General features: G+C 40.7%; 2 protein-coding genes across 2 annotated transcripts; one reads left to right on the top strand and one right to left on the bottom strand.

Moving 5' to 3' along the window:
- Positions 1 to 2,167: 2,167 nt before the first annotated feature.
- nelfa (negative elongation factor complex member A) lies at positions 2,168 to 14,516 on the bottom strand. The gene is made up of 11 exons (XM_049567519.1): positions 14,259 to 14,516; positions 10,929 to 11,100; positions 7,754 to 7,915; positions 7,345 to 7,434; positions 7,084 to 7,211; positions 6,880 to 6,949; positions 6,089 to 6,180; positions 5,844 to 5,952; positions 5,341 to 5,675; positions 5,145 to 5,244; positions 2,168 to 4,671 (listed from the first exon to the last, which is right to left on the bottom strand). Exons 1-11 carry the CDS (start codon positions 14,466 to 14,468, stop codon positions 4,487 to 4,489), a joined length of 1,653 nt encoding a protein of 550 aa, XP_049423476.1. The 5' UTR covers positions 14,469 to 14,516; the 3' UTR covers positions 2,168 to 4,486.
- A 2,128-nt stretch (positions 14,517 to 16,644) lies between these two features.
- lg23h4orf48 (linkage group 23 C4orf48 homolog) lies at positions 16,645 to 21,593 on the top strand. Its single transcript, XM_049569353.1, has 4 exons — positions 16,645 to 16,759; positions 16,971 to 17,104; positions 18,279 to 18,367; positions 20,488 to 21,593. The coding sequence occupies exons 2-4, from the start codon at positions 16,993 to 16,995 to the stop codon at positions 20,557 to 20,559; spliced, it is 273 nt and encodes a 90-aa protein (XP_049425310.1). The 5' UTR covers positions 16,645 to 16,759; positions 16,971 to 16,992; the 3' UTR covers positions 20,560 to 21,593.
- Positions 21,594 to 22,447: the final 854 nt, after the last annotated feature.

Genomic DNA, 22,447 nt, shown 5'->3' with positions numbered 1-22,447 from the left:
ATTTCTCAGAGACTATGCTAGAGACCCTTTAATGGGAGGTGGAGGACTGAAGAAAGATTTTATTTGGTGGCCACAGCGGCGGGATCACTAATAAAAGAAAGCAAAAAAAGTGGCAACACGTCAACACTGCTGATGCTGTCAGCTGTGTCTGTGGGACTGCACGGACAGTGACAGGGAAAAAAAAAAGTGGTCTGATCTAAAGGTACACCAAATATTTCTACTCCTTTACCAACCTATAGTTAATGTGTTGCTTTTAAATTTGAGGATGTTTGACATTGATGGGCGACATAAAGAATCACATTTATTAAAGGTGGAAGCAAAAAGGAGTATGTGCCAGCGCCATCTTGCGCAATTACGCATATTATTATGGCAATTAGTCTGATCAGACTCCCGGCCTGAATTACAGCATGAACCAGTGGTATCCCTGCCCCAAAATACAGCGTGTAATTTGAAATACAATTCAAAGATGAAAGTGTAATAGGCGAACACGTTTCTTCATGCTGGTTTTGTCATGAACAGCACGTCTAAGTAGGGCTGATGAAATGAGTGTAACGGTTGTGCTTAATGGCTGTATTTCCAGACATGATAAATGCACTGGAAATATTTAGCTAAATAAATAAATATATTCCATGCAGTCCTCTCCCCCTCCTGCGCTCACAGAGTGGACACTGAGACGTTAGAGGTAGTGCGGATTAAATACGTATTTAGAAAGAATTTCAATTCAGGATTTGAGTTGGATTTTACAATGTTTTTATGAAACAATTATCACTCACTCCAAGTGCAAAATAAGGCTGCTGGATTTAATTTCAATAATAACGTGGATCTAAGGTGGATATAGCGTGACATTAAATTTGTGCGAGACATCAATAAAAATCTGACTCCACTTCTCCACCTCACCGCACGCATGACTCAGAGTTTGCTTACAGGTGCGCACATTCTCCCGCCAAGTTTATTTTTATAAATCACAACCTTTGCGTGGTAAGTGGTATACGCCACTTTCAAGCCCTGTTTTGTGCGTAAGCAAGCTTTATAAATGAGGCCCCTGGTCTGTTTGTTTTGGAGAGGAAGAAACCTCTACGGATAGTCTGGCTCCTGGTAAAAACCTCCTGAGCAATGAACACAAGAGGAATTCAAACCAGGAGAAGTTTCAGCTGGTTGCAATCTTCAATCCTCACCACTAGATGTCACTAAATCCCCTAAATCTTACACACTGGACCTTAAGTAATTTCCACATTTCAGTACTTGCATTGTACAGTATTCAGGTACTCAGAAAAACAAAAAACAATCGAATAGGAATTTAAATTGCCTTCCATTAGCCTATTAAACCATAAATTCAATGTTAACATTTGAAAAACCCGCAAACTTTCTGTTGCTGTTAGATGCAGAAGCAGTGAGGGACCGTCTCCAGAGCTGGTTTAACTATGGGTCAGTTCGATGTCTGGCCAGTTAGCATGAGCTTACACAGCAGCTGCTAATATCCAACATGGACATTCACACATTCAACAGTGAAACGGCTCAACTCCACTGTCGTTAAACCTGTTAATAAATGTTAGGTGACCTTAGCTGTGTGATGCTAACAGTTAGCCCTGTCACTGTGCATGCAGGTGGACACTCACCGACTGTCGCCGAGTGTGGAGCTCGCACTCCTGCAGCATCTGTCTCACGATGAACAGAGAGAGTGACAGTGGGGCAAGGAGGTGCTGAGCAAAGTGACACACTGCATGCAGCTCTACAATAAAATAAGATGTTGCCCATTATAAATAGTAAAAGAAAACAGAAACATCATGTTTACATGTGGGAAGGTGGGTGGTGAATACATTTGAGGTCCAGTGTGCAGGACTTGGTGGCATCTAGCAGAGAGGTTGTAGAACAGAAACTTCTGTGTGCCAAGCGTGGAAGAGAACTATGTTGGCCGACACAAGAACGCAAGCTATCAGACACTTGTATTTAACGCTTTTTAGGACCGTTGCAAGATAATTCTAAGCCAAATTTGAAACTGATTTTGGGATAAATCATCTTTGTCTTATTCAAGCATTGCAGGTCAGTATATAATTAAGTAGTATATATGTGGTCCAGTGCAGAAGTAGAATATTTTAGTGGAAATATCACCATTAGAGTGAGTCAGGTTCATCCACATTTTGAGAACAGGTAAGCGCAAGTATAGGAAGAAGACAGCAGAAGGTTCAGTGGTAGGTTTGAAGATTTGTCACATCATAAACTTGGAGTTTCACACAGAAGAGCTTCACTTCAAATGATAGATAAATTAGATAAAATGTTTGTGGAAATTAAGACCTTGTGAATTCAAATTTATGACCGTTACTTAGAGCGTAATTTTTATAAAATTGAATTTAAGACATTTTACGACTCAACGACTTGCAGACACTCTGAAACAGTAAAGTGCAACCACTTATGTCTGTACAATACATATGAAGCAACAGCCAGCGGCGCTTTGACTGTCCAAAGGTAACAAGATCCACCTACCGACACCTTCAATAGCTCACTAATTAACACATTATATCTACTTTGTTTCGTCTGTACAAAGTCTACGTATGTCAGGTTATGTAAGGTTACACACGGGACCATTTCTTAGCTGAGGTATGCCTTTTAACATATGCATTATACAGTCTGAGTGCACTGGTTTCCTTTAATAGTTAAAATTGTGCAACTTACAGGATTCTGTTAGATTGCACCCAATTTGGGTCAAAACGCTGAGGAAAACCTGCTGAAATATCCAGCTTCAGGCGAAAGGGACAGTTCACCCCAAGTTACAGTGTTGGAAATACTGGTCGCACAGATGTCTGCCTTCCCTCCAATATAATGGAACGAGATGAGACTCTGCTTGTGGTGCTCAAAGTGCCAAAAAATACATTTGAAAAACTCAACAGTAATGTCTCTTTACAGAAATCATGACCTGTTGTGATCATCCACCAACAGTGCAAAGAGAAGCCTCTCATCCGTGAGTAGATGCACGCTGCCTGCTGCACGGTGATAAAGCTGGTGGGTGTAGTTTGGTAGAAAGTAGGGTTGTACCCCACTCAGTCGAATCAGATTTGGCCATTTAAAACGAATATTTGACACTCTTTTTTTTTCTTCATACCAACTTTTGAAGTTTGACAGGGGCTCAGCAGGATGTGCAGTGCAGCAGTGGCATTCATATATTACAGCAAACAAGCTAACGATGGACTGGATATTGCTTTTTTTCTGGATAACAAACAAAATTCGAAAGTCGAATTAAGTATCTGTGAGCTGTAAATTAATCACTTCAAAGCAGAAGTAAGAAAATAATGTTGCCTCGGAGCCTTATGGTGGAAAGTTTCTCCTTCTCTGTGTTGCTGCATCACATCCGCAGCTGACGGTACCAAAGAGCAGCGAGAAAGTCAAGAGCGCTCAATCAGCATCAAAATCTGGGGACCAAAACATCTCCAGAAATACACTGCAGAGCACACCAACTAGCAAAAAACAACAACAAAAAAAAGACGACTACTCGACTCGAAGCAGTCTCAGTCGATTGAGGGTTCTCTGACTGACGACAGTACAATAGCTCCATCATATTGGAGAGAAAGCAGACATCTCTATGGCCAATATCTCCAACACTCTGCAGCTCACACCAAAACAATCAAGACTGATAAATATCGCGACAGGTAAGAGGGAAAATATGTATTTTTGATTTTTGGGGTGAACTGTCCCTTTACGGCAAAGGAATTTAAGAAACCCTCCAAAATAGATTAATCACAATCTGATTATAAATGTAAGTAGGGGAGGGAAAGGCACATAAAAAACACAAACAGGAAGCCTGTGGTAAATTCCCAAAAAGTTAGAAGTGAGTAAGAATGATGCAAAACGTCCTCTGGAGTCTGCTGTCACTTTATTTTCTTCCCTTCTTTGGAAAAAGGATGAAAAATGGATGAAAACATCGACCATAAGGCTCCAAACAGAACTCATTTTCACCGCTTTGTTTTTTTTTTCTTCTTTTGGTCACCTCAATGATGACCTTCGTTACTGTTCTCTTTTTTTTGTCACAAACCATGATTCTGGTCTGAAAGAAGATAAGCTGCAAAATGTGACATTCATACACAAAAATACAGACAGCTCGTCTTCTCTCTAGACACGTGACATGTTGGTACCTCCAGAGTACACATGTTGACAGGTGCCTGCCGTGAGAACAATTCCTCAGCTCAGACTCGTTTAACTCCCTCACTCCTTGTGACCACAGCATCATTCAGGAATCGCAGGTGACTTAAAAACTGAAACAATAAAAGGGAAAGGGAAACAACCAAACAAAAAGTACAGAAATATTCTTCAAAGAGTCCTGCATTTTGGCGGCGCAGGAACAGGGAGGACCTTTCTCTCCTTGACGACCTCTCACCCGCCCAGTGCTTGATTTGGCCCAAATGTGTATGCAAATACTTGTACGTGTGTAAACATTTTCTTTTTTTAAGTGGATAAGAAATTTTGGATGTGTGTTTTTTTGAGGACGTGAAGCTCCTCAGGAGGTATTGGTGATGGGTTTGTATTTCTTGAGGCGGGTCCACTGTCCTGTGGAGTAGTTCATTTCGAAGACTGTGTCCACCAGCATGGTGGTGCTGCCGGTGCCGTCGGCTTTGGGCAGAACCTCTGTGTGTTCGCTCAGCTTGATCTGGATGATGTCCCCCTGCTCCGGGCACGGGTTCTCTGCAAGACAGGTGGGAGGAAGCTGGTTATTATTGGACCAAGAGATCTGTGTGTCTGTTTAGGAACCATCAGCCTCGCCCGTTTGTTGTTAGCTGCTGATAATCTGTCAAGCTGTCGGAGCTAGCATGTAACCCACACTGCCTCTAACTGCACTCCCTGAACAAATATTATGGCTTATGTGTTTGAAGGATGTATCCAGGATGTCAAACTGAATCAGCAGCGAAAACAGGTAAAAAGATAAGGATAGAAGCTGACGTGACCCTGGCAATATTTCTTCTTTGTTTTAGTTCGTGATGAAAAGGCTCATTTGCAAGAGACTTAAGGGTCTGCCAGGAAACACTCAGTTGTCATAGTGACAGGAGTAATTTGTTGTGCCTGCACATTTAAATATGTGAATCAGTCACTCAGTGAGAGACTGTTTAATTATTTATTTATTTATTGATCAGGCAGCGAGTGAGATTACTGCTGAGTACCTCTGGATCCAGCCATGAAGCCCAGGATGAGGGCCTTCTCTGGTCTGGTGACCTTGTTGGCCGTCTTGAACATCTCCTGGGCAGCGTACATCTGGTCTCTCTGAGGAGCAGAAGCAGCATGCAGCAGAGAACTTAGCTGGAGGACACATCTTTATTGTATCTTTGAAGGACTCGACGGTCTGTGCCTCCACCTTACCGTGAGTGACAGGTTCTTTTTGGGCTGTGGCTGAGGTGGCGTAGGGGTTGGTGTCGGGGTGGGGGTCTGCGGTGTGCTCGGAGGCTGGGTGGGGGTCTCTGGCTGGCTGGCAGTCGCAGCCGCTGGGGGCCCGTTGCTGGCGGGGGTGGAGACTGGCGTGCTGGGGGACGTTGGGGTTGCGGGATTCGCCGTGTTGCTCGCGTTGTACATAGGCGTCCTCTGTTTGTACTGACCTGGTAAGGTGGCAGTGGCGGTGGCGCCAGCGCCCGCTGTTGCTGACTCCTCTGGTTGGCGAGCCGACTGCAGCGTGTCCCGTCCCGAACCACCAGCATTTGCTTCAGAGGAGGTTGGTAAAGAAAAGACATCATGAGACTGACAGAATTCTCTGCTGACGCCTGCAGGGGACGTCTTTGAACCAATAGGTGTATGAAAGCCCTGACCCCTGGATGTGACAGGAATTTTTGTTTGAGCCAACAATACAGTGCTATGTGATCTTGTCTAACCTGGCTGGGCCTCGGAGCTGGGAATGTAAGAGGAGGAGGGGACCATGCTGGGTGTGGCCGGTAGGTAGCTGGTAGACGGCAGAGGATTCTCGTTCAACGCCCCCAGTTTCTGAAACACAAAACAGTATTTGTTAGGACAGAGCCAGGGAAAAACTGAATGGGATGGCGAGGGGGCGGCCGTAATATGAGACCAAACAGGAGAAATCCAGAATGTCTGAGTGATGTGAACATGTGGAGTCACGCACCTGTGCAGAGACGAGGCCGGCAGCGTAGTCGGGTGTGGTGTTTTCCACCACGGCTGCTTCTTCTTTGGCTGCTTTCTCTCCGGCCTCCGTTTCTATGGCAGAAAAAAACGTTAATACTGAGTGACGAGTTCATGGTGCAGCTCTAAAACTTGGGCTGAAGGAGGCTGGAAACTAGGGACGATAAATAAACTTGTGACAACAGCAGCATTACTGATTACAGCAAACATTTTACAAGATATTTGTCCACGATGCTCAACATCTGTTAATTGCTGTATGAAGTTACTACTAGTGCAAGCTGAACATTTCCTACTGCCGTAGCCTCACATTAAAAGCACTTAACTGAGGCAAACAAGACATTTATTGTGAAATAGTCACAGGACATACGATGTACTTGTCAGTGAGATTAGCACTACTGCTATCGTTAATCAAAAATGTGGTCAACAGTCATTTTTGGCACTTCTTTCGAGGATCGGTTAGAAATATTGCAAAGGCACTTTTGCTTTCCGCTTTGACGTCAAATCCCCTGCTAGACTTGCCAATCAACATGATACACATGACACATGATAAGTTAAATCTGACTGTGCCACTCTGCTGCTGTTCAAAGCAGACACTTTCAGTTTATAACTGCAGCATCTGTCGTCCAGCTATTGGAAAAAAAACAACAGCAGCAAAAAAAAGAAGCAAAACCACAGTGTGGGCAGTGGGCAAGTGGTGTAACTGGCGAATGCCAGAACACCATGTAACACCGGTAACACTGGCTACTTTGGCGAGCCAACAGGAAACACATTTACCCAAAGTCTTTCTTCTCCTCTTTGCTTCTCTCCCAGCTCCGACCATATCCAGCTCTGAAATATCTAACAGCTGAAAAGAAGAAAGAACAAGACGAATGCAACTGTGGTCAGCGTGAGGGAAATTACATACAACAGACGTGATGCTTAATAAGGCAGGATTCAGTTTTAAGTTTTTGGGTTCATTCTCTTAAATCTGATCTTTACCTTGACCCCTCTCTCCTTACGCAGGGGCGTCCGTGCAGGGGCAATAGGTGTGCGGTTACTGGGAGGGCTGAACATACTGGGAGCAGTGGGACTGCGGAAAGGGGCCTTGGGAATCCCCTTGAGAGGAGCTGTGACACAAAAATGAATACATGGATCAGCAACAGTAACAGAATCAACTGACTTAATAAAATAATGATATGTTGCTTTTTAGCATCATTGAAAGAGCAGATGTTTAGGTGCGTTTATTGATCTTCAACTTACTTGTTGTGTCAATCTTTTTGACCAATCCTCTCCCTTTGGCGTGAAAAGGCACTCCGGCTGTCTTTTTTAGCTGCTGGGCTGTCTCTGTGGCTGGAGTAGAGAGGAGAACCATATAAAGTTGAATAAAGACAATGCACAATAGCAGATTCTTACATTCAAACAAGGACATGAAGAGTTAGAAAGAAACTCAACTACCTCTCTGGGACAGTTAAACTGTTAACAAACCCTACGGCAAGCCCATTTAACATTTAATCAATAGCAGTTCCTTATGTGTTTCCTAAAAGTCCTACCGATTAAATGTAAAAGGGGCTTGCTAAATAAATACACACTATGATTTTCTAACAAATCTAAATATGCACCAGTATTTTGAAATATCAGTGTGCATTAGTTACAGTTTAGAGCAACTTACATTTCTGTAGCAGCTCTGCCCTGAGGGTTGCACTTTTAGGCTTCCTCTTCAGCTGGAAATGTTTGACAGGGGGTGTGAGGGGTCCCACCAGAGTGGTTAACGCACTCTTGTTCAGGTACTGACACTCCAGAGGGAGCATGGCAGGCGCCTCACACTCGCTCACTGGGGAGGAGAGGGTAAACATCTGGTTGACATGTCATCAGAGTGAAACTGAAAAATGTGCTGTGACACTGAGAGATCATTACGAGGCCTGAATAACTTTGAGAATAGAGGTGTTTGAATTCTGTGAAAACAACCTACAGTCAGCACACAGCAGAGGGTCTGCAGAAACACTTCAGATAGAAATCTTCTCTATAGACTCAGTTTACTTGGCTTTCACTCAGCTCGACTTCCTATTCACTTGTCGAGTTCACACCAAATTAGGTGTTGCAGCAAAAACACTGATTCTCCTTCTCTCATTTGCATGTGCAGCCTGGCGCAAAAAGTTTTAACATAAATAACTTTTGGAAACCCAACCAGATGTCATGCAGCAGCAGCTAATAATGTTACCAGCAATCAGGCCTAAAGACGCTCACAGTCCACAGGAACAAGTCATGCAGTCTCTTTCAATCATTTAATATTACAGTGAGTAAAATAATAAACAAAGTATGTATTAACAGCTTGTGTGTTGGCTGTGTACTGTCCTACAAAGGAGAGAAGTTGCTTTGTTTGTGTGTGTGTGTGTGTGTGTGTGTGTGAGCTGTGTCTTTTTTGGCACTAAAGACACTACAGTCACGATAACCAAAAGGAATTCTGCAGGTCTTTGCAGCCAACATTAACAAACTCACAGAGGACAAGTACTCGGTTACTGAGATGGGAGATTGGCTCTCTATACTCGGTCTCCACCCTCCACTCCCCCACAGCTGCACAACCCTGCAGCGCACTGCCCTAACGCCTGATATGATGTGTATGCAGCCTTGAGCAGGTTTCATATGAAGGTATAACAACCAGTGATGCACTCAGAACAGGAAATTCCCACACTTATCAACCACAGTACACCATGATTGTCTACACTACGAGCAACTTTGTTGGTTAACCAAACTCACTTGTAAGTGCTTTTACCAAAACAGTAGTGTAAGTATAACAAGATAATATATTTTGTGCAGGGCAACACAATGGTTTGAGTTGAAGGTGTGAGAAAGAACAGTATCAGTAACATTGTTAACACTGTGCTACATTACAGAGAAATACAAAACCGTACTAATGAACCTTCATTAATATAGGCCTATATTTTATCTACAAGTGCACGTCGCACACTGAGCGAGCCGCCTGTTAATGACGCTGTGGGCTAATGGGCATGTAGCTACTTCCATGTTTCAGATGATACGTCATGTTTGTAGTCGACCAATGAAGATGAGTTTACATATCACCTTGGGTTCATCCTTCATCTTCTCAAAATGATCCCACACTTTGGATTTCCTGCCTGACATGTTATTAACTAGCCTGTGGAATAACCGCAGGTACCAGCCCTGGAAATGTTGTATCTTTAACCACCTGGAAACGTGAGGTCGGGCACTACTCTTGTGCCTTTTCTGTGCCAGCTTTCAAGAGTATGGCAGCAAGTTGCGTCTGAGGTTGCTAAGCAACCTTAACAAGCATTGTATCCACCTTATTTTTCACAGAAACATGGAGGCAAGACAGAACGCAGCCAGCTTCCGTTTTTTTGTGCGACACTTCCGGTCCAGCACTCTTACCGCTGTGTAAATGGGAATCGCCTTGTTGTTTACCATGCTGAGTTTAGCTATATATATGTATATATCACATTTTTCACGTCACTATATCACCGTTTAGACTAATCTGATGTTTGTAAAGTCTATAAACACAATAACTGAACAAACATTAGTAACTCACTAAACTCACAAAGTGGCCCGTGAAAAAAATATTTTCTCCAGCGGATGTCTTAGTTACAACATGACTGAGCTAATTGGAGTAGTTTCATGTCGTATCCGACAACAGGAGGCTTTTAACGGATGACGATCCTGATGTTAGCTTTGCTGCTAGTGTTAACGTTAGCTGTCCCTGTTAGCTGCAGCCACTGATGCTTTCTAGACATCGTGATTTCCCAAAACTGAATAAATACCACACATAGCAACACAAAACTGCTTTGCTAGCTCAGTCATGTTGTAACGGCTGGATGGTTGATGCGTACATGCTGATTCAGGTGCTATCAGAGCCGATCCACGCATCACTATGGCTTAATGATCAACTCAGTCAATAAAAACAACCCGTCCTGTGTTAGGAGTGTATGTCGCTGACAGAAAGAAAGAAAGAAAGAAAGAAAGAAAAGGGAAAAAAAGATAGAAAAGCAGCGTACACCTCACATATTTATTTCTCACAGTTGCGCAAACGTTTGGCTGGCATGCAGAAGCACCGTCTGTGTGTCGAGGGTGCGAGCCGCAGCTTCAGCTGCTCAGGTAGAGAGGCTGTGTAGCCCGGTGTGTTTTTTCGCTGATTCGGTTCTGCAGGTTTTCTGCTGGTACACTGGAGACAGGGATCAAGCAGTCTGTCTCACTCGGGATAGATTGAGCTTTTTTGGTTCATTGTTTATGATTGATGTGCGATTTATTCGCGTTTAGAGGGAATAAATTTCTGTTATAACGGAAACGTGGGCACAGTTATCTAACGTTATACAAAATACACAGACTAACGAACTAACTAACTGATTGACTAACACAAACAACTGAAAATTGAAAAAAAATTAGCTTGCACAGTTAGCTCCGGTAAGGGAAAGCATGAGGGAAAGCGGCTGACCGGAAGTCACGCACAAAAAACGGAAGTTGATCACTATTTACTTCCGTGTGTGAAAATAAGGTGGATAGACTATTTATTTGAGTGCCTGTGACAGACGTAAAGCTCTGGGTAGCTCTGCACTAACATGATCAACTATTCCGTATTTATCAGACTGAATATTTACAGAAGAAAGGAAAGATATCTGTTGGCTGATTGGTTTGTAACGTGACTCCTGTCTGTCTGCTGAGACTGGCCACTTCCTGTGTCTGTCCTTTCAAATTAAATGCCCACATGGTCCAGTCATATAAGTTTTGATTTATTTTGACAAGGCGCAATGTGGCAGTGGGAGTCAGTGAGGGGTCACCACAGCTTAATGAACATAAAGACACAGCCACACGCTCTCTACCTTTCTCCCTGAGCTCTCCAAGAATATCCTGCACATTTGGATTCTGCTCCTCCAAGTCCAGATTGAGAGAGCCAGTCTCTGGGAAGGACTTGAGGATGTCTGCAACCATCAGCACCCAGGGCTCTGAATCCACCGTAGCCAGCTGGATTATCTCCGACAGCGCCTCCTTCATCTGGCCAGAGAGGAAGACCGTGTCAGTGAAACCAATTTAAGAAACAACAGATGAATGCACTGTCTAAGGAGTTCATCATCACTGAATAACTTGTTGTTTAACAAACAAATAATTCATTTAACTGACAATATCAAAAGAATAAAGATCATTACATTTAAGGCTGTTTCATTTTCTTTGATCAATTGTTCATTTCAGTCTTGTTGCTGTGTTTCTGAGTAGGTGAAGATCTATTAGAGGTCAAGTGAACTCGATTTGAATCTGATTTAACCTTTGCTTTTATCTGTTGGGGAGCAATCAGTTCATCTCAGGTCATTTGTGTGCAAGACGTACAGCTAAGATTGGTCACGACTTTTTTGTTCTGCTGTGTAAAACTTCACGAGAGCCACCTGCTTACAAATAAACAAAAAAACAAGCATATCGAAGAAGTCACCTTTGGCTTTGGCTCTCTGGTGGACGTTATACAAAATATTCTGAGGTTTAAGACCAAACAATTAATCCTTTGATCAAGAAACTGATCAGCAGATTCATCAGCAATGATGAAAATAATTATTAGTTCAGTTGCAGCCCAAATGTTAAGTTGTTAAATCAGCTAAGCTCCACTCTGAGCAGCTAAAACACAGTAATCTATCAGTAATAGTGAAAAATATATGACTCTGATTAGAGACATTCTGTCAGCTCTTTTATTTTCTATATCTTTTTATATTTGACAAACAATTTACTCTTAACACTTCTGTACTAAAAGGATGTTGGAGTTTTTTAACATTTAAGTAATGCTACTTTTACTTAAATCAAACATCTCAACACCTTTTCCACCTTTAAGAAGACCCCTACATCAGGCGTGTCTAAAGTCCAGGCTGGGAGCCAATCGTGGCCCGCAGACGGCCCTCAGCTTTTCTTTTAAAATAAACTTTAAGTGGCTTGCCACACAAAATTGGTTGATCAAGTTAGTTCATTCAGCATTTTTCTCTTCACCCATGGAGTTTATACACATGCACCAACTAGGAACTATACAGTCAGACCTACTATGTTTTCATAAACAGATGGTAAACATGCAAATGAACAGCTACCTAGCAGCACACGTGGTCAAAGCAAAAAAAACATAGTCGACAGCCAGGGCTGCCACGTTCAGGAGCAGTGGAAAGTTGACTACTTTTTCACTCAGCAATGAAACTGTTGCTTTTGTCTCATTTGTATGTGCGTTTTTTTATGCTTGATACAAGGCGCAGCTGGCCCTTAGGTACTTTCACATTATCTAATCCTGCTCCCATTCAAAAAGTTTTGACACCCCTGCGCTAAATCTGTCTCTCTGAATTGTAAACGCAGTATATTTACCATATTTTGCTTTTTAACTGTTTACTTATTATAGTACAGTTGCGGCAGTATATGGGTTTTAAGGTATACCATAATATTAAATTGATAGTTATCACACCGTGTATATTTGCTTATCTATGATAATGAAAACAAATGCAACTAGATGAAGAATGTCATCTTCATCTTAGTTGTTTCAAAAGGGAGACTTTTTACATAAACATTTAAAAAATAGTTTTAAGTTTCAATTGTAGTAATAAAACAATTGGTCAACCAAAAATAACCCCTGTTTTTATTCCTTTCAGGATCATTTTGACCTCTAATAATAATAATAATAATAATTCTGTAATACCGTGATATTTTCCGAGATGATTATCCTACAGTGAAAATCTCATACCGCTGCAACCCTAATGGGTACTTATTACATTGCTTGTGTTATTTTACGGATGCTTCTCGTTTGCACTGTCCCCTTTGCTGCTGTAATGATACATATTTCCCTGCCGTGGGACTGATAAAGGATCATCTTATTTAACCCTATCTTATGGCTTACATTAAGACACATCTTGGACTATTATCCCTGTATATTTCACACTGCAATCACTCACTGTAGCTATAGTCTGATATCTCAAGATTTAGTTTTGCTGTCTGGTCCTGGTGCACAGACTAAGATGGGAAAGAAAGCTTTTATGTGCTCTGCTCCTCTTGCTTGGTGATTTGAAACCATGTGAAATGGCCCCTTTGCCTGACTTTAAAGCTCTCATGTGTACAAGGATGAATGAGTCGACTGGGTGCCATTGTGTGTAGGTGTTCTAATATTGTTTACATGTTACTGTATTTCTTTTATGTTCTCTATTGTGCAGCTGTTTTGGCTGTAACTTCTTACGTGCTGCTGTGCTGCCAGCTCTCCCTTGTAAAAGAGATGGGACTTACCTGGTTAATAAGGAAATATATATGCATATTCTCACTACTGTGAACTTTTGCACATCCTGCACAAGCTACACAGCTTTCCCATACTCATCAGCTATATTGTGCACATTAGTTACTGCATTTTGCAAAGTACTTTTTCTAGTCTACGGGTTATTCGTGTTCTTGACTTTAGCTGCATTTCCCTCCAATGTGTTCCCTCTTGTTATGTTTATTGTGTGCATTAAGGCAAATTCTGTTTCAGTGAACGCTTCCTTGTCAATAAACCTTATTCTGACCACACAGTATATTATATTCAAACGAGGAGAGGGACTACGAGGATCTCAGATCAGATACTTTTGGCAGAGGTGATGGTGTTAAACATGCTGTGTGAATATGCAAGACACTGTGATGACGGGTATCTAACGTTAAAGGCAGCTGAACAAGTGATATGTCGGACTCGGTGCTGGTACCGCCCTCCAGCTCAGTCACTTAGCCCTCTTGTGCCCATCCCACCATAATGTCTGTACGAGTCCCGCTAGGCTAATGCTTCCCGCTGTCGCTGGTAAACCTCTGCTGAAAAAACACGGCTACGATCGACGTTAAATGGTGTAGCTACCTAACGTGAACGTTAAATCGTGTAAATGTTCTGTTGACGCTGAGGTAAAGGCGGTCGCAGGAATAACACCAGCTTTGTATTTCTGACGCTCGCTAACGACATTAACCGTCGCCAATAATTACAGATAGCAAGCTAACGCTAGCCTAATAGATTTATAAGCGTAGTTTGACGTTTCACCGGCAGCCTGAGACAGTCACTTGAACAGCGATCTATTTTTATATTTTTAAAGCAACTAGCCGGACATTAAGCTTTACTATTAGATGCGTATTGACGTTATTAGCGTACTTTACCTGCCAGGCTAACCGCTAGCTAACGCACAGCAACCCACCTCGTCAACGGTTCGCCTGGGAAGATGCAGCATCCCGAGCAGGAGTTTGAGCTTCACCGGGGGCGATAAGCTCGAGAAACACAGCCGTATGTTGTCAATTACTGACACGGTGAGGAGAGAGGCGATGCTCGGAGGCGTCCACAGCTCGTCCGTGGATCCCAATTTGTTATGAAGCCACAGGCCGGTGTCGCTGTCCTTCATCGACGCCATCTTGGAAAAAGAAGTGTTTTGAGTTCGGGCATTTTAACGGGCTACCTAAGAAAACAGTCAGGACCCCGCCCACACCGAGGTCGAGGGCATTTCACTTGACAACAATGAGCCATAAAAAAAAATTCAAATAAAAAACAGGTGTTTTTCATCTGGAGTACTGTGGCAATATTTATCAGTTTTGTTTATCCATATGTTGTGTTGTTTTAAATAAAGTGAAGTTACGCCTTACAAGTGTCACTGTGTATGGGTATAACTCACATAAAGGTGCATATAACTCAATTTTTTCATACTTATTTTTTTTTTAATGAACTTATTTTAAATTACATTTATTCTTTACCATGCATAGTATCAACTGGACCACAACCCCCTCAATGCTCCCTACTATACACTACTGTCCTGTCCTCAGTGTTGGGAAGGTTACTAGCTAGTTACCCTAACTAGTTACCCTGTTAAAATGTAATTCGTAATGTAATTGAAAATGACTTCATCTAACAGTACACTACAGGTGCACATCACATTACTTTTTGATTACTTAAAACAATAAAGCTGAAAAATGTTGGAAAAGAGGCTTTGCCAAAAGAATGCACTCCTACACGGTGAAAAGATACAGAGCAAAAGAGTAAATGTTTTATTTTACATATAAACTTCTTATCAAAGAGAATACATTCAAATGTAACCCCTCTGTAATTAGCAACATTTTGATTAGTAACTGTAATTACATGTTTTTCTTAGTAACTTTAGCTGATTACAATTATATTTATCTAGTAATTTCGTTACCGTAACTAGTTACCCTCCAACACTGACTATACTATACTATACTATACTATACTATACTATGGGCTACTACCCCATATTACATATGATTTTCTGATTTAATGCTGTACTATAATATGTTATACAAGCAAATATTATTTATATTATATAGTTATTATTATTACCATTACATTGTGTCTTATATTATACTGTACTGCACTATATCATGCTGTATTACTTCAATGTTATACCATCTTACCACATCATATACTGAATTTCTATTCTGCTATATTAATACAGAAAATACTAAGTATTACTTAATCACAGTTATTCTGGTGTACAGTGTTCACATAGATACTGGACTCACTGCCATCAGTCATTGTATTAATGGTGTCATTTTACCTTGTAACTTTTTAAAAAAAAATTTTACAATTCATATTTTTCATTTCTGCTCGTATAGAATTAGTTGTTTTCATTTTTTCCACTTCTCTTTTTATCTTTACTTATTTCTGCCCCTGTGCTGCTGCAACACCTGACTTTCCCCTTGGGGATCAATAAAGGTATCTCAGACCCAGGTTCTCCCAAATGAGCTGCGGTTTGTTGTGGTATTTTAACGGTGGTAATTTGGTTTACTTTGGGACTATGCACTTCTAAAGCAGAGTATCAACTGATATGACAATGGTGGGTTACTTTATTGTACTTTATTGCCTTATCTAGAGACCCTACCTGCCACCCTGACATTGCCTATTAGAAACAATGAAAAAATATATTGTGTCAAAAGTATTACAATATCTGCAATTATAAAATATGTAAACTGTATATGCACATTGCATTATTGTATTATATATTATAATAATCAGAAGAGATCCTGTAGTTCAGTAAAAGTAGCAATACTGCATTGTAAAAACACTACAAATACTCGGTTTTACTGCTGTAAATGTAGGCTAAAAGTAAAAGTAATTTTAATGTAGAAATGCTGAGAGTGTTATAGTTACTTAGGCTATGTATTAGCATGCAAGCAGCAGTTTAATGTGGTAACTGATGGAGATAAGGCACATTTTAAGACTTTATAAATGTTGTATCAATTATTTTTTACAATTTATACATATTTTATAAACTGTTCACGTACTTGGTTGACCTTAATCTGAAAAAATAACTAGCAACCAAAGCTGTAAAATAAATGTAGCTGAAGTAAAGTACAATATTTCCCTCTGAAATTTGAGGCCCGGCAAAAAACGGAAATACACGAGCAAAGTACGAAGTACTGCACTAATAGAATTAATTAATTAGCTCTTAATTGTATGACTATGACTGCACCTAAATAAAAGTAGGCCTGCTTATCTACTCGAATCTCATATGATATAAACATAATTTGTTTGTCAAGGCTTTTATTTTGAACGTTTTCACCGGAAGTCTTGATTCCGTTCCCAAAGCGAATTTCAGATGAGCCACGCGCATGCGCACTCCGTTAATCCACATTAAACAATCCTAGGTGGGCATCTTGCGCTGTTCGGCCAAATACCATCGACTGATTGACGGTAGGAAAACATGTTGTTTGTTAAATTAATTGTAATTCTGATTTGTGGACCGTATTTTTGAAACACGTACAAATATTTAACGATGAAAACTGGACTGTTCTCCAAACAAAGCCCTTCAGAATCTGTTATTTCAGTGACTGACGGCCGTGTAGGACATTTTCCGTTGATGTATTTAACCACATACCTGCACATTTTGTTTCTGATTTTAAAGGGTAGTCGATCACATCTTCACCATGGCATCCGGTGGATATCTGCAGGCAACGGTGCTCCTTCTGGCGGTCCAGCTCCTGTGTCTCGGTGCAGCTGATGCGGATCAGGAGGCTGGGACTGTCATCCCTGCCGAAAGTAGGTGGATTTAAATATGTTATTTATATGTTTTCTGCCTGTTCGGAGCAGGTTTTCAAATGTTTATCAGGTGGGAATCTGCCTGCACAGTGATGGTTTCATTCCCCACAGAGGTTTCCTATTGGGAATTGTAGGTCATCCTAATTGGTGTATATATCACAGCATGAAAAATGGGCCTCTGCTGCTACTTTAAGACCCGTTTCATCATCTGTACCAGGTTGAAACAGATAACCTAGGATTGTCTTTTGTAGCCAGCACTGATGATAATTGGAAATTTGACCCATTTTTATGAAAACAAGTGTGTAATTCAGGCTTCTCCACACTTATATTTACAGTTGTCAAGATGGAAGTCTGAATAACATTTATCCCCAGTTAAAGCCAGATGAGTTAACGCACCAGGAATAGCTCCGCCAAGTCAGATTATGTATGTTTTTAAAGGAGCTATATCACAATCTTCTCTTTTAAAGATAAAAAGTTTAATTCACAAGCAACAAAACAGGCCGTTGCTCAATTTAGTCCACTCAGGGGCTTTGCAGCTACAGCTTTACTAAGTACGGTATGACCACGAGCTCATGGTGGCTGATATTATCTCAAGTTAGCAAACCTTATGTAAAGGCCCGGGGACCCAAAGTGTCAGCCTTCACCTGCAAAATGTCCCTCAAATTAACACATACCAACCAGGAAGAGACTCAGTATGACCACAAAGAGACACTAAAAGACCACAGAGAAAAGCAAAGGAACTGCAGAGACACAAAAGAACTACAAAAACAGGCAAAACAACCTCACAAGACAAGAAACGACAATAAAGTGACACAAAACAACCAAAAGAAGACATAAAATTACCTCAAAGTGACACAAAATTACTCTAAACACTCATATAGTTACTTCAGAGGGAGCCAAACGACTACAAACAGACACAAAACGACCAAAAAATACAGAAATTTACCACAAAGAAACACAAATTACTTCAGTAAGAGACAAAATTACCTCAAAGAGACCCAAATGGTGACAAAAAGACACAACTCCTATGTAGGAGAGGTGGTGGGGCCCTTTGCATCTGTGCCCACAGTCCTGTTGTCTCATAATCCACCCATGAGCTAACTGACATCTCAGAATTAAGTCACTGACCTCATGTGAATCTCTTAATTTCTGGTATTTTTCTTCTTGTTTGCAGGTCGCCCATGCGTGGACTGTCATGCATTTGAGTTTATGCAGAGGGCACTGCAAGATCTAAAGAAGACCGCGTTCAACCTTGATGCCAGGGTAGGTGAAGTTTTCTTGTCAGAGGCAGAGGCTCTGTATTATTGCAGATATTTTTATTATGTTATATAAAAATGGTTTGACAGAAGCATTTTAAATACATGTTTGTGTTGTCAACAATGAACCTTTAAAGTCAATAACAAATGTTTTATTTCTACCTTTACCACAAAGAGCACTGTATTTTACTGCATTATCTCTGATTGAGGATCAGTTCCAGCATGTTTAGGAGAATTATCTTTTAGTGAATATATGTGAGGTGGGGGGACTCAAGCCAAGTCATGTGACTGGAGTCACAAATTTGAGGACACTGATAAAAGATTTGACTTCACTTTGACTTGGTATTCATGGCTATAGACTTTAGTTAGACTTGAGACAGATGAATGGAAAACACTTGACTTTTTAGAAATTAAACAGTTGCATTTGTCTAGATACTGAGAAGTTACGTTTTGTTTTTGAAACACAATTGGGTGATTTCTAGCGTAATGTGCACAAACCTGGCAACCTACAAGGATGCCAAGAGACAAGCAGCCATCATGGAGGCGGTTAGTCCAAAAATAATAAAATTTGGAGTTGAGGATTATGTTGTCGATGACAGTAGTTAGAAGAGAACAGAGGTATGCAAGGTCTGCAGCTCAATAATGAGTAACAAGACCGCCACAAAAACCTTCTTCTATCTTCCGTCACTACAACCCCCCCCCCCCCTTTTTTTTTTATTTTTTCTTATACAACTTGACTTGTGACTTGCTTTACCTGAATAATGACTACATTTGTCTTACTTGATTTATAGTAGTGACTTGACTTACTTGACACTCACCACAGTAACTTGGGACTTGCTTGAGACTTGCATATGTGTGACTTACTCCCACCTCTGGCATATAGCCCCAACAACCTCCACCAAGATAGTTGGGCAGCTGGTATGTTGCCTGAAAGGCAAAATGCGGAAAACAAAAAACTGTGCAGTTTAAGTTTAAGAGTTTTTCCGATCTGGAGTTTGACAGGTGGAAAGTAAGAGGACACCGTCTTTTAGTAAATTAATTAAACTGAAACTGTGAACGTGACCGGGCAAAAATTAGATTTTGAAAAGTAGAAATGACGCCTTTTAGTTATGCTCATGTTTAAATTAGGGCTAAGCTCGTTTGAATTGGTGTGTGGATATTTCCTCTGCCATCCTCCAAAAATGGTAGAAACCTCAGAAAGAGTAACTGAGGAGGGATTCCTCTCCCAGGAAAGTCGTATGTATATAATATATACATATGTTATATGTAATACAACCCTGATCAGTGGGAACCTGTGAGATGAGAAAGCACAAGAGCTCCGGGCTCTGGGGAAGAAGCCAAGTTAGTGACATGCATTAATGGGACATGAGCGTTTGCAAATGGACAGTGAGAGAAAGGGGAGCTCAGAGTGTAATAGGAAGTCCTCTGGCAGACTGGGCATACATGAGCCTAACTAGGGGCTGGTCCAAGGAAAGCCTGAGCCAGCCCTAACTATAAGAGCCAGCCCTTACTATAAGCTTTATCAGAGGGTAAAGTCTTAAGTCTACTCTTAAATGTAGAGATGGTGTCTGCCTCCCTTTTATTTAACATTGAAGGCACAAAAAAGAATGGTAGTTACATTTTAAAGCACAGTTTTCTACTGATTCTCTCTTTTAACTAACTGAAAAAAGTGCAGTATCTTTTAAAACTGTGGTTCCCAACTGGTGGATCGCAGTCCAAAAGTGGTTTATAGTTTCATTCTGAATGGACCACAAGTGACTCAAAAATGTGTCAAGTTTGTAAAAAACATGCTTTATGTTGAAGTACAGTGAATTTCCGGCACAGAGCATTTAATTGGAAGTGCTGTTTCCTGCTGTAGAGTCAGTGACTAACAGACAGCCACTTCACAGAGACAGCAAACTAGCTCGACGACATGGCCAAACCCAAGTATGACACTGAATAAATTGAACTGTGTGGACCTTGAACTAATGACTAAGGAGAAATCTGGACCTTGTGGCTGGACCAGCTGGGAACCACTGTTTTAAAATGTGTCTGTCACACATGTTGACATCGAGATGACAACAAGAAAAATGAAATATTGAGCAGTCGGAGTTAACATGCATTGACACACTGTTTTGTCCGTTGCAGACAGAGACGCTGGTGCTGAGGGCGGAGAGGAGGGCCCTGTGCGACTGTATGCCCACCAACTCGCTGCGCTGAGCACACCTGAGGACACTTCCACCTGTCATCACACCCCAACACACTGACAACAACCCTGTTCTAAACCTCTACTCATGTACAGCGACTTTCATCTTAACTTATTCACACAATAGGCACTTTATTTTATTTTCTCTCATATCACTGTTGAGTGAAGCTTTGATTTGAAACCATGCATCATAAAGGCATGTAATTGTGTTGCCTTATTCGGGACGACTTTTATACCACTGATATTTTACATTGTGAAACACATGCCTGTGAAATTAGTTTTCATCATCATAGGGTTTGGGTCAGTTCTCATATGTCTCCTATGAAGCATAAGCTATTTTTTTGTACTTTTTAGTATTTGACTGTATAATGTAGATACAGTAGAATGCATCGATAAATTTACTTGTTGAATGTGTTGTATGAGATTAATGTTTACGACGATTATACACATCGAACTGTAGCATCACGTGGAATTTATTTAACTGCTCAAAATATTTCAGTAACAGTTTTAAATAATTAAATTAACCTAGAGGAATCAGTAAAATTTCACTGATTCAAATTAATTTATTTGCAGCCTGGTTTCCTTTGCAAAAAAAAGGTTAGGTAACTTCTCAAAAAAAGTTTTTTTTTTCTTTGTAAGAACCATGAAGTTTTTTTTTGCAGAAAGAAATTTTACGAGAAGTTCAAACAATATTTTCAGATTTTTTTTTTTTTTTAAGGCGGAAGAAGCGTACTTGTAGGTCTTGATTTAGCACAGCACTGTAGCATGAATTTACAGCAATTTTTGTTAACCTACTGTTATTGTAGATTGTATGTATAGATTCTGTATATGTACACGGGTCTTTGTCTGACAAAGGTGTATGCAAGACTAGTAATGAACAATATAGTATCAAATTAACTATAATATGGACGGGGTATGGATAGAGGCAGGGGACATAAAGCTAGAAATAATAGTCTTATTGTTGCTTGTTCATGAACATGTTCTTTGTTAACATTATGTCACAAGATGCCCCATTTATTGTCTCAATGTTGTACCTATCAATAAAAACAATGAATGATCCTTACTGCTTTTATTATTTTCTCTGGCTGGGACTTTTATCACTGATCATCAGTGTGATCTGTGATAAAGAAGCACAGTGTGGGCTTGTGCTGGCATTAATTGAGACACATATTCATTCATTTATTTATTTATTGCGGTCTCTGCTTGGTCTCACAGCTTAGTCGTAGGTGTAGCACTGTGATGACTGTGTAACAAATGTGTAAAGAGTATTTCCACTTCTCACACAGCAGGCCTCAAGGGCTGCAACTAATAAGCATTTTCATTATTACTGATTAATCAGCCTTTTATTTTCTTGACTCATCCATTAATTGCATCTTGAAATGTTTTTGTCTGACAAACAGTCTAAAATGAGGGTGGAGCCATATGTTGTAAACATTCGGGGCTCAGGCCAAACCCAGGGGGGACCCCGCTGAGATTTTTTTTCCATTTACAGCAGTTATGTGCACGATGTTTCAAGCCTCTTTAGATGATAAAATGCCTACAAATCTGTACAGTATTTTCTAAAGACATGATAGTCGCCGAGGAGAAAAACATTCTACGACTCACAGTATAGTTTATCTGATAGACTTTTTCCGACAAAATAAGCAAAGATATGCCATTTTTAAATGTGGAAAACCCTGCTAAAAATAGGTGATAGCATTGTTTTTTTTACTGGTGTGTCATGTCAACATCACACACGTGCTGGAAAACAGGTAAGTAAACAATAAAAGGCAGCATGGAGGCCAGTGAAAATGTTAAGGCATGATGTAATACAACAATGTCGGCCTCTAGTGTGACATATACACATTGGCAGCGCTTTATAAACAGTAACAATGGCATTAACATGGCAATAACAATCATTTA

The sequence above is a fragment of the Epinephelus fuscoguttatus genome, linkage group LG23, assembly GCF_011397635.1.
Source record: "Epinephelus fuscoguttatus linkage group LG23, E.fuscoguttatus.final_Chr_v1".
Lineage (NCBI taxonomy): Eukaryota > Metazoa > Chordata > Actinopteri > Perciformes > Serranidae > Epinephelus > Epinephelus fuscoguttatus.
The sequence above is the reverse complement of the archived record's forward strand: the minus strand, read 5'-3'. Positions and strand labels throughout refer to the sequence as shown.